Source organism: Bombus pascuorum, chromosome 11 (genome assembly GCF_905332965.1).
Source record: "Bombus pascuorum chromosome 11, iyBomPasc1.1, whole genome shotgun sequence".
In the NCBI taxonomy this organism is placed as follows: domain Eukaryota; kingdom Metazoa; phylum Arthropoda; class Insecta; order Hymenoptera; family Apidae; genus Bombus; species Bombus pascuorum.
In genome coordinates, this window is record NC_083498.1 from 2,973,013 (window position 1) to 2,985,780 (window position 12,768).

At 39.7% G+C, this 12,768-nt stretch overlaps 1 protein-coding gene across 7 annotated transcripts in view; it reads right to left on the reverse strand.

Annotated features, from left to right (window-relative positions):
• The window catches only part of LOC132912020 (atrial natriuretic peptide receptor 1-like), a 38,473-nt gene that overhangs the window by 17,144 nt on the left and 8,561 nt on the right, over positions 1–12,768 (reverse strand). For 4 of the 7 annotated variants that reach the window (XM_060969107.1, XM_060969108.1, XM_060969106.1 and 1 more), the window contains 5 exons: positions 4,629–5,024; positions 3,774–3,888; positions 1,576–1,910; positions 1,010–1,101; positions 796–934 (listed from right to left, as the gene is read on the reverse strand). In XM_060969107.1, coding sequence (XP_060825090.1) covers positions 796–934; positions 1,010–1,101; positions 1,576–1,910; positions 3,774–3,888; positions 4,629–5,024 — 1,077 coding nt within the window. Of the gene's footprint in view, positions 1–795; positions 935–1,009; positions 1,102–1,575; positions 1,911–3,773; positions 3,889–4,628; positions 5,025–11,835; positions 12,605–12,768 lie in introns of those variants that run through there. The other 3 variants (XM_060969111.1, XM_060969110.1, XM_060969109.1) reach the window with 3 other exon arrangements.

Consider the following 12,768-nt stretch of genomic DNA (forward strand, 5'->3'; position numbering starts at 1 on the left):
AGATGTAAAGTACACATGCACATATACGTTTCGTATTATAATAAAGATCTCGATGTTTACACGAAAGCATTGTTCGTACACGTACGTCCAACGCTTAGAAATTTTTGCTTAAAGAGACACATCCATCCTGAGTTGCTTAAAAATAAATTTCCGACTTTCTTTTATTAGAAATTACAAAACGAGAAATTCAGATCTTTTTAACGATACTAATGTCACTTTTGAATTTACTCTTCGATTCGGAGGAAAAAAAAGAAATAAGGCGGGAAATGTACGTTACAAAATGATAAACATCGGTAGCTAGCCACTCCTGGCGAGGACTGGAGAATTTAAAACAATATATGATAGATTCTAATCATAGCTTAGAATTTTTTTAAAATTTCGGTGATTACAGAAATGGTAGCAGATCGGAGAGGTAAAATATTTTACCAAAAGCGTCATCGCTTTTGGTTAAAAGGTTTCCAAAAAATCTAGTTACTAAGATGAAAAGATCTCCAGGATTAAATCGTATAATAGATTGTGTAGAACGTCTCCTCGAAATTTATAGAGTTTTATCATGGTTTCCTGGCGAAACTGGTCAGGTCGGAAAACATAGTCGCAAGAAGAAAACGAGATAAGATTTGAGATAATATTCTGCTTTAATAGATTTGAATAATGGATCTCTGTAACTCCATTTGAAATTTGAATTTTAATAAGCTGGTAGAATATTCTACGCATTTGAAACTTTAACAAAATCAGAACAATGTATCTCTTTAACATAGTAACGCAAAGTTATGAACGGAGATGCAAATGACTTACAGTTGTCGGGACACAGGGAACCATCGAAGCCGCAAGTAGGTGTATCCGGTGGTGGTTCCGATCGGCCACCTGACCAGTGAATCCTCTTCCCGGCTATGTATTGCAACGTCTTATTGGCACCGTAGTAATTAGCCACAATCTACGACACACACAATATTCTCGGTGACCGCGTTTTCGAATAGGTGCGCGCGTCTTACACGGCCAAGTATTTTACCTCGAATTTGGACGTTTCCGGGTTCATGTTGAGAAGAGAATAGTCCGCTATTCGATCGCCGTTCTCGTCGATATTCACATCCCCGGTTATACCTGTAACCGAGCGATCCGCGTCCATCGTGTGACTCGATGATCGTTGATACGTAAGAATTAAGCCAATAAGGATCAAGTAACAACACGTAAAAGTTGCGTAAACGTAGCATTATTAGGGAAATGTAAGAAAGAAAACTGTTTTTCGGGTCAATTATAGTAACATAATTTACAAACGAACGTAAGAAAACCACCTTATACGAAGGTTCGCTCTGTTATAGAGAACGCAGTTTCTATAATATTAGAATCAACATATCATAATTTTACAATATTTGATAAAGGATTAATAACAAAAATAACGTTAAGCGTTGAAAGAAAATTCATCCATAAAATTCAATGATGTAAATCAAGAAGCAAGAAATTACAAATAAAATGTATGAACGCATTAACATTTTAGTCCTTGGTGAGTCGAGAAAACTGGATAAGATGGAAGCGTGCGAAGTGGAAAGATAATGTAAGAGAAAATCGCGGCCGCACCTCTGAAGCTTCTACCCCACATTCTTCGGGTAAGATTACCGCCATCCAAATTCACTCCGTCTGGATATTCCGGCAAGCTCTCCTTAAGTGCAAGGGCGTAAAGAAGCACTGCATCGTAGAATGCCGTTACGAACGTCGAGACAGAATTATTTCCAAATGTGAAGTTGTACTTGGTTTGCGCGAGACTTTTCACTTCCCTCGAAAAGTTTAAATATTCAGCGTTATCAGGAGTTCGGGCGGTGACTGTTAGTAGCGACTGATAAGCCTTCCGGGCCTTCTCGTTCCTTTCTTCCGTGTCGGTTTCTACCCTCCATGGTTCCCTCGAGTTGTTGTCGCTGAAACGATCGAACAATGGTTAACGGCGTGTCTTCCTCCGCCTTTTTCCACTTATTCACTGTTATTTAAATCATTCTTGTCTTCTCCCGATGTCTCCCGAGACATCATTTCGAAGAATGAAGATCGAAGATTCGAAGATCGCGAATGGTCTGGCTTCGATTTGGGTGAAACTTTGGAAAATAATATATATATGTCGAGTCATCGTTGGGGTTAGGGGCGTTTAACGAATAGAATTTGACAATTAGCCGTGGCGATTAGATACTCCAGATGCTAATGACAATAATCTTAGGTTCAATAACGAATCCACGGTCGACAGGATGGCAAAAGCGCTTACTTCTCCAAAGCCCAAGTAGAACTCGACTTACTTGTCCGCAGTCCAAGTGGAACTGCACTTATTTGTCTACAGTCCAAGTGGAACTTCACTTATTTGTCTACAGTCCAAGTGGAACTGCACTTACTTGTCCACAGTACAAGTGGAACTGCATTTACTTGTCCACAGTACAAATGGAACTGCACTTACTTGTCCACAGTACAAATGGAACTGCACTTACTTGTCCACAATAATACAAGTGGAACTCACTCATGTACTTTTCTCTGCACCTCTCTGTACCCTTCGGGTCAACTACATTTTGAAGGAGAGCTGTACAACTACTCCATATCTCTGTTAGGTAAAAACGTCCATCCCGTGACCGTGACTACGTTTAGCGACTAGATGTCACTTCGAGCCCAAGCCAACTGTCATAAATCTCGGGCAAACATACTCGGATTAAATCATAAACGACTACTTCTAAGTTTTATTATTTAAGTATGGCTATAATAAAAAGTCTAGATTAAAGTATTGAGGATTTTCCCAAAAATTCCAAAGAAAAGGCCCCGATGTTCTTTCATCTCCAACATATATGTACACATTTTCCTAACTGCGATAGATCGAGTTTAAAGATAAATAATTCGAAACCGATGGAGTGGCATATATGCCATGCAGTATCTCGTAGCAATGATGGACCACAACACATATGTAATCGGTATTTTCAGTTGAAAAAAAAAAAGGTGCAGAAAATGTTTTGCGACAGGAAAACGGAAAAGTGCTAATTATTTTTGCACTGGCTGCAGAGATAATCCGGGTTTATGCTTGGTAGAGTGTTTCGAGAATGATTTATATTACTCAAAAAAATTTGTTTCGTTTAGCTATATGTTCAAATATATCTTCGTGTTTCAGTAAAAATGTTATATTTCCTGCGCGTGTTTGTTCTGGTTTATGTAAGTATAAATAATGTTTATATCTATTATACACACGTTGTATAATTTTTTCTCTGTTGAAACAAACATTATTGCCTTTTGCGTGTTTATCTCTTTAAAATGTTAGTTAAAACGCTATTTTATTCGCATGACATACGTGTTACGTCACGTGGTGATCCAATATCAAGATTATCGCGGATACTCGATGACATACCGTGTATGTCATAAAGTAGTTTTCAATAAAAATCCTCTAAACCATATTTTTTTTATTCCTCCATCGATTAGTTTCCCTTATTTTTTATTATAACCCCAAAAAGACTTTTCATTATTTGGCAGAGTTTGTTCAAAAGGAAGTTTCGAACGTATGAAGAAGTGAAATTGCCCTGCAAAATTCGAAACAAATTCTCGCTCGAACCTTCGCCCAAAGCTTCGCCCAAACCCTCAGGGTGAAAGGTTAAGGATAAGGTCAGTCCGTTCGTGACCCTTACCCTGTCAGTCGATCTCGATTCCGGCACCAAAGTCCGGATGCTTTTGAATAGTATCGTAGAGATATAAAAAAACGTTGATGTTCCTTTTTATCCGCCCGTTTCACTTTTTTCTACTTTCCTCTGTTTCTTCGAGCTTACCTGGATGAAAGTTCTATGGAGAAGAACACGTATTCTCCGGAATCGACCATTCCGAGTTGCTCGGCAGCTAAAAGAATTTCCCTGATGGTTGTCGAATTGGCACACATTACTACAACTGAAACAGAGAAGAACCTTTTTACTTTTCCATCGTCTTCGCTATCCCATTTACGTGACGAGACACTCTACCAATTCCAACCATCGTATTTCACGCACCGAAATAAGGTCCATTCAAAATTTTACCCCTATAGGATCCGGCACACCATTATTTACAATATCAATATGAAAGATAGGTATTCTTCTCAACGAATAGGGAGGCACGCGTGCTCGACCCTTGTTTTTCAATTTTTCATGTTCTTATACGTCAAGATACAAAGATAGAGCGCACGATGCGTATAGAAACAGAAAGAGAACGCTGTACTAAGGTGCCCTGTGTCCTCGTCTAATTTACGCATACAGCTTAGTATAATAAATACGTAAGTATAACAACGATCAACGAACGATCAGTCAATAAATGACTGATTAGACGCGGGCAAAAGGAGCCTCCATGCAGCGTTCTCTTCATATTGCCATATCGCAGCACTTACACGATAACTTATGAGCCCGCGTACTCTAACTTCATATCGCTCTGTTTCTATATCTTCAGACATTTTTCTTTCAAATTTCAAAATAATTTATCCTCGAACGGTATGAATGTTACGAGCGAGTTCTGCTGCCTCACGCGTATAAATTTGCTGCGACAGAAAAGTAGAAATTTGGAAAAACGTTTCAAGAAAAACGACGGTCAGACGAATAAAGGAGATCGACGTTACTCGAAGCAATCTGAACGAGAGGCCTTAGGCATAGGTTTCAACTTACTCCTGACAGACTTTGCGAGGAAGGTGAGCAAGTTTCGATAATCTTCGACGGTACTCGACTCCTGGTTGAAGTTTTTGTGAACCGGTGTCTGATTGAGGGCCGTGAAAATGGCACCCAGAGTGAAGTGACACTCGGAATTGCCGCGGCTGCTCGCCATCTCGTGATTGTGATAAAGAAGTCCGACGATCTTCCATTCGAATCGCTTCAAGATATGTTTGAGCGCCTCGCCTACCAGTCGATGGGAACCCATCATTCTGGTCAACGTTGGATAGTGTTCGCCCTTGTGACGGAATGCCTCGGCCTGAGCACCCGCCGTTAAGACAGGAATACGCCATACGCCCGCGTATCGCGCTACTGGTGCGATCGCGTAGTCGCAAACAGGACCAAGGAAGGCATCTGTGTTCACAAACGTCCACGAATTCAAAACCCACCCTATCTTTCTCGCGATCAGCTCTTCTTAATCGACATTGAAATTACGACTGATCGGTTCATCCACGTTTACGGGGTGTTAAAAGATAAACATGCGATCGTATCGTATCACGTGCCCTCCGTTACACTTTGTAGCGTTCCGCTTAACGCTGTTGCATCTAACACCGTTAAAGGCGTATTAGACGTGAGCCGTGTCGAACAGAAAGACGTTGCAGTTAGCTTCGTCAGAGATAAACATCGGGAATCTGTTTCTGCTGGCATCAGCTTAGGACCAGAGAAACCTCGGTATTAGACGTGGCGGTGTTATAATTGCATAACGTTTTAATCAAATCAACCTTCGTTTCTCTTTCACTTGCACTTGACGAACGAGCGGAATTGAATGTAAGAGCGAAAATTCAGTGGTCGTTTGCTTGCTCATAGAGAAAAGTCGTGGGAGTACCAGAGTATTTCTAGTCTGAAATGGATTTCTATATAAATTTCGAAATAGAAAGCCTCACTTTCTTAATCGTCTTGATATCAATTTAGATTCGTGCTTCGTAATTATCGCCTACTTTTTGTTAAGACCCTACATATTAGACGGGATTTCGTATGGCGCAATCGAAGTTGAACGTCGCGTTGTTCAGAATTACAAACATTGTCACGTGTGTGAACCGCTTGATCCAGCGATATAATTTCATCAACAAGTTTCACTCTACTTCGTCATCTACCTTTTTGCTTCTACTCCTCCTCCCTTACATTCCCTCCTCTCTCCCTTTCTATTTATACCTATCTACATGTAGGTACGTACATTTATTTTTATATCCGTCTTTATCTTTCCTTGTCTAGCCAAGTGAAACGGTAATCTCCTCGATCTTATGGCCTTGTAATACCATTTGCAGTTTACGAAGGAATTTCTTATCAACGGTAATTCTACGAGAGATTTCGTCCAGCTTGCGATCTGAGCTGAGATGCGAAACCGTGTTATCGTAGAATGCATATAAAAGGATCGAAGAGCAGAGTGGCAAGACGCAGAGATAGTTAGAGCACGGTTCGGTACCTATGTAAGTAAACGGCAGAAGATTAATGCTACAAAGCGGTCGTGAATTTCGTGGCCAGTCGAGGGAATGATGGTCAGCAGACGGTTTGCATGCAACGTAAGTTCGATCGCGATTGATCTTTTCACGATGTGCAAAAATCACACTGGAAACAAAATTATAAAATTCAAGACGAGCGACTTACAGAGGAATCGTCGTTTTGTCGGTAAGATAAAAGCGTTGTAAATGTAATATCAACGGTAGCCGAAATTATTATTTCATTATAATATTTTATTATAATATTATTTTTCTCCGGCAGAAAGTAATTCGATCAGAAAGTTTACGAAAGGAATATTTACTATTATTTTTCTCTAATAGAATATCATAACACGACAAAGTGGATTTTTAAAATACTAAACTGCATTAACAAAATTGGTGTTCGTAATTGTCGAAGCTTGTGAAAGCTACTTTGTTTGAAAACCTCTTCATCTTCGGATCGTTTAATTTTCTCGAGTGTTAAGTCAAACGAAGAAGATTCCTCCTCTATTGACAAAAGGAGCATCGATATTGTTTCAAACAACGAGTGAGAATAATCTGATTACAAATTAATTGCAAACACTGTAATCTGATTGTAAAATACACGCATATAATGTATTTAATTTTTTAAATAATATTGAAATGTTTAACTTCCGACTCGATAAAAAGGTAGTAAACACGCTTCGAATTATAAATTTTCCTGCTATAATTTTAATTTGGAAATTCCTTAAAGCAGTTCCCTAAAGCAGATTTTTTATTTACAACTATTCTAGAAATCGCTAGATCGAAAAACAAGATAAGCATCTCGTATACCTATTCTCCTCTCTGCTATCCTTGCCAATTTATCCAAATCTCTTTCACGCTGCACCGTAAAGAAAGATAAACACGTTTCGCCTGACTTTTATTCACATTTTTAATATCGACAACTCGGTTTATGAGAAAAGTTTTAAAAAGTCATCGCGCGCTGTAGTTTCTAATATCGTATCGCAAAATGTTCGTACACGATGAAAGAGAAAAAATATGAGGTGCGTACGATACTCGAACAACCCTAAGTATTAACAAGTATCCACCATAACGAATAATGAGCGAATTTACGCGTCGACGCGGTACGACATAACACGGTCACCGCTACGTGGTAAAACCGTGTTTTTCTCTCTGAACGTCTCGTTCGATCGATACGACGCGGCCAACGAAACGCGTTTTACCTCCGATACGGAAATTCAAGCACAGTCCGCATATTCGAGAATGTGAACTCGAATACGTGTACTAAAACGTGTACACGCAGCGGAAAGAATGGTCGCTGCTGATGATTTCCGCGTGTTCGATCGTGACTGCTTTACTGCTGCTCGTCACGTAAACACAGCCTAATACGACTGCTCCGTGATACGTACGATCGGCCGCACAGGGCGATATACAATGGACAAAAATCAAAACGATGATTGTTCGGTTTTCATGTTCTTATTCGATGATATTGTCAGTCTGTAGGCAAGTGATATGAATACAAATAAACAGTGTAAATTCAGAAGCCTGTTCAAACATGAATGGACTAGACATGATAAAAACGAATACTAAATAAAAGATACAAATGTGAGTAATAATTCACCGAAGAATCGATAGAGGATTAGCAAACATCGTTTGTCAATTTTTGTCAGATGGTGTTTGTTACACTTTCGATAAAGGGAATTTGAGCTAAAATACGTATAATTCTAATTTCTAATTAAAAAAACCTCAGTTCCAATTAAAAATCTTTACAAAACGATTCAAATCATCCTGCGATTTTAATTTGATACTGGAAGATATTGTATTATATTGCTACATAATCTGGTCCTGCTACAAGCTGCTACACTGGATGTTCTTTATTTTTTTTTTCCTTCTCTTTAGTGAAATCACGACTCGTTAGAAGCCTTCTCAAACCAGACTAGATATAATAAAAACTAATACTAAATAAAAGATACAAATGTGAGTAACAATTCACCGAAGAATAGATAAAGGATTAGCAAACATCGTTTGTCAATTTTTGTCAGATGGTATTTGTTACACTTTCGATAAAGGGAATTTGAGCTAAAATACGTATAATTCTAATTTCTAATTAAAAAAACCTCAGTTCCAATTAAAAATCTTTACAAAACGATTCAAATCATCCTGCGATTTTGATTTGATACTGGAAGATATTGTATTATATTGCTACATAATCTGGTCCTGCTACAAGCTGCTACACTGGACGTTCTTTTTTTTTTTTTCCTTTTCCTTAGTGAAATCACGACTCGTTAGAAGCCTTCTCAAACCAGACTAGATATAATAAAAACTAATACTAAATAAAAAATACAAATGTGAGTAATAATTCACCGAAGAATCGATAGAGGATTAGCAAACATCGTTTGTCAATTTTTGTCAGATGGTGTTTGTTACACCTTCGATATTGGGAATTTAAGCTAAGATACGTACAATTCTAATTTCCAATTAAAGAATTTCTTTCTTTTTAATTTTTACAAAACGATTCAAATCATCCTGCAATTTTGACTTGATACTGGAAGATATTGTATTATATTGCTACATAATCTTGTCCTGCTACAAGCTTCTACACTGGATGTTCTTTATTTTTTTTTCCTTTTCCTGAGTGAAATCGTGACTCGTTAGAAGCCTGCACATCTAACCACACTCATTCCAAAAAATTTTTCAAAATTGCAAAAAAGCTCTGTTTCGTGTTTCTTCGTTGTAAAGAATGGAAAGATTGGTTCCCGGCATCGACACTATTTACATAAACGTTACTGTGTGTGGTTAGACAAACGAGTCGCCATGTACATATCAAGTTTCAGGAAAACTGCACATTATATGCATTTTTGTATCTTTGTCCGGAATTCTCATTCAAATGCCGTAATGTGAACGCGAGAACGTGGCCTGCGAATCTGACTTACGAACGTGATCAACGAATTTTGATTTTTGTCCCGAATTCTCGTTTAAATGCCGCACTGAAAATCGGGTAGAAGAAAAGAAACCGTTGACATGTTTGCGTCCGTACCGATTTCGATTGATTGTCCGTATCACTTCGACACATTTAGGTGTCGAGCCAATTTAACAACATAAATATAATTTTTTTTTAACTTTTTAAACCATTTATAATATTTAATTACATATAATATAATCTTTAAACAAAAGCAAGTAAAAATAGTTTGTTTCGATATTTTTACCGCAATGAACGCGTTAGATCGAGCTTTTGCGGTCATATATCTGTCTTCAAACTCCAAAGCACTTTTATCGTTCCAGTCGTATGTCTACTCTCAGCTGCTAAAGCAAAAAGCCACTCCGATTGTACATCATGCCGACAGGGGAAATTTCTCAAACCAGAAATTCAGAAATTACGAAAAGAGATACGTTGAGCACGTACAAACTGTTGGTACTAACGATCACCCTTCGTACTAATTTCTCAGGCCATCTCGTCAAAGAAATATTTCGAGCAACGTTTAATTAGAAAATAATTTTCATAATTTTCCGAATTCCCGGCTTCAAGAGCTTCCCTCGTGAGATAACGTGCTTTCAAAATAGAGTTCTAAACGGAAGGTATCTTGTCAGACACCGATGACCGACAGCGTATTAAACGAGCTAACGTTAAAAGAAAATGACTCATCCTCTATAGTTATCGCGATTCGAGGCACAGAATGACAATGATTCGGTTAAATTTGCGGTAGCAGATGGAGAGGGAGAGGGGAGAAAGACATCGCTGTACCAGAAGAGAAGTAATTAAACGGAATTGAGAAGGTATTTAACGACCACGATGCTCTGTCTTCTGAAACGACTATCCGACTGCTTAAAAATTCGAGTTATCGTATAACTCTCAGCGGCGTTTCGCGCTGTGTATTTCGGCGGGCACGCGATTATTTACGTTAAAGTTTCTTATTCCTCCTGCAGGATTTTATTGCGTTTCCCTGACAATTTATATTTTTAAAACATTCTGAAACGCCTCTATCTTCTCTCGATATTCACATTCGCAAACATTCATCTTATTTTGCAATAATTCTTGCGCGACTTGTGTAATATTACAATCAGCTGGCAGCCAAAGTTTTTGTATTTATAGCCAAACATGTTTATCTTTTCGACTATATAGTCCTGCTGGATCGATCGAGCAACTGCACCGAGCTATAACGTTAAATTGGTAAGAGATCAAGGAAGATTCATAAAGAAAAATTAAGCGGTTTCGAGTGGCGCATCACGCGGTGCACGTTTTTATCGGCGAAGGTGGAAGCGTTTCAAGGATCTTACGGCTTCGTCTATCTCTTCAAATGGAAGTATAAATACAAAAAAGGTGTATCAGTTTAAAAGACACTTATCCTTCCTTGTTTTTCATACGATAGGTTCTCAAACATTAAAATCAAAATATCTTTAAAACAATCATTTTCCGACCCAAGTGCCGCAACATCTTTTCTCTCGTAGAGAGAAAATCTTTCTCGTACAATCTTTGGAACACTTCCACTTTCGGAAAAGACACACGCACGCGTGATGCATCGCTAGAAATCAATTAACTTTTCCTACTGAAATCTTTTCCCACCTCCTACCATTTTCGCGTTATAGCTCGGCCAAGTTGCGTGGGACACCCTATGTAGACCACACATAGTACAATCTACTAACTGGAATAGTTAAATGTCAAGTGATGTTAATTGCACTATTCGCGATCCTAAAATCAAATTACACAAGAAGTTCCTTGATTTTCACAAACAACAAAGGTTTCACTAGAAATTGCACGACAGCGGTGAAATTATGACGTGTCCAATCTATTCAAAGAATTTTACTTCAGCAAATTACACGACTCGAGAAAGGGAAGAAAAGCGAGATTTTCGGTTGAGTGGCCGAGGATGAACCTCGATTGTTGTTGCATCGATGTTCGATGTTCGATGGTTAAATGCACGAATGTAGCTGATAATTAGCTACAGTAATATGACGTCAACCGAGCACGATGTTCGGTCCCTTTCCGCTCTGCGGTTCGCCACGACCCTAAGCGTCTACGACGAAACGTGCGACGATTAAACGTCAAACGATGGTTCCAATGGAGGAGGCAGCGGACGCGCGAGTCGATTTCCGCCGGTACGATTCGAATCGAGTCATTGTAGAATAGCGGATGATCGTTGTCATCCGATAACGCGTTCCACGATAAAACGATCGGTGACTGTACGAGAAAACGTGGTGACGGCCGAGTGCGTAAACAATTCTAATTTTAGAATCCGCGATAAGCGAATCGGTCGAGCGGAGCAAAGACCGGTATTTCTTTGAGAAATCCAATTCAAACTTTAGTTTGGCTAGACAAATTTCGGGATGGAATAGAATTCATCGAATAGAAGAGAGGGGAAAGGAGAGAAAGATCGAATCTGTTGAACGGAGCAAGTTGCTTGGCAAATGCGGCACGAATTCGAATGGGCCGAAACGGAGATCTAGTTGGTGAAATAGTACGGCGGAAAGCTCGAGAAAGTTACAGAAATAAAAGAAAGATAACGAAGAATGACCCGTGGTCCCGCGATTCGGCTCGGTGCGAATGAGTTGGTCTGTTCGTTAAACGAAAAAAAGAACGCTAATTTCTTCAAAGAGGACGATCGAAATTCAAATATAGGAAGAAGATGGATCGTCAAATGGATCGGAACAGACTGGACAGAAGGAAGTAAGAAAGATTCGATCGGTCAAGGATGATACGATGGAAAAACGAGGAGAACCAGTGAAATGAAAGAAAAATAACGACGAACGACCTGCGGTCCGGTTGATGTAAAAGTCGAATGCGGCCAAGGGTCCCTGGATGCTGGAGCATTTCGAGTCCCGATGATCGACCGTGATGTTCCATCCTGGTAGAAGTCCCTTCGCAGAGCTAACTGCTTTCACCGCGAGTAGAACAGCTGGCAGTATCCTCGGCATGCTCTGCTCGTGTCGAGGATCAGCCGGCGCTATCACTGCCAGTCTCACCTCCTTTTCGAACCGTGGTCGCATTTCAATACACTTCGCAGACTGAATGATTGCCGTGTTATTTGCGCTCGCGCTAGCACATATCGTTGTCAAAAACAGCGTCAGCCTCACCGATGGAATGCTTCCGCGCCTTTGCATCTCGTTTCGATCGCTACTTTTTCAATTTCGTCATCCCTGCACGCGACGCGCAACACGCCCCAGTCCGTTTAATCTCGTTGTTCGCGAATTCGCGCGCCGTCTCTTCGCAGCGCCGATCGACCGTGCATTTTCACCCCCTTTCTTTTTTTACTTCTCGCTCAGAAATATAAAAGTGTCCACGTCCCACCGACGGTATGATTTTCAGGCGCCAATTTCACGATCGCGTGTTGAGATCGTTGATCGCCGAATCGATGATGATCAACGTGTCATCGCGAACAGAAATGCGTTCCCTTTCGCACAGAATACAATCCGTACTCTGTATGTCGTAGCGATTGCGCGCGCATTAGTGCCGAGCCGAGTCTTTGAAATTCAACTATGACAACGCGAATTCCATCATTAGAATCATAGAAAAGTCTATGGTTTTAACCCATAAACTGGGTAAGACTATCTACAAATTTTCATTTCTCTGGTAATTCGACAAGTGTATGCTGTGTCTTTATAACGTTAACCACTGCGTAACTTAATGACTATCAACGTACGTATAATCCACGGTACCACCTCTTTTGTACATTTCTCAATCTCTG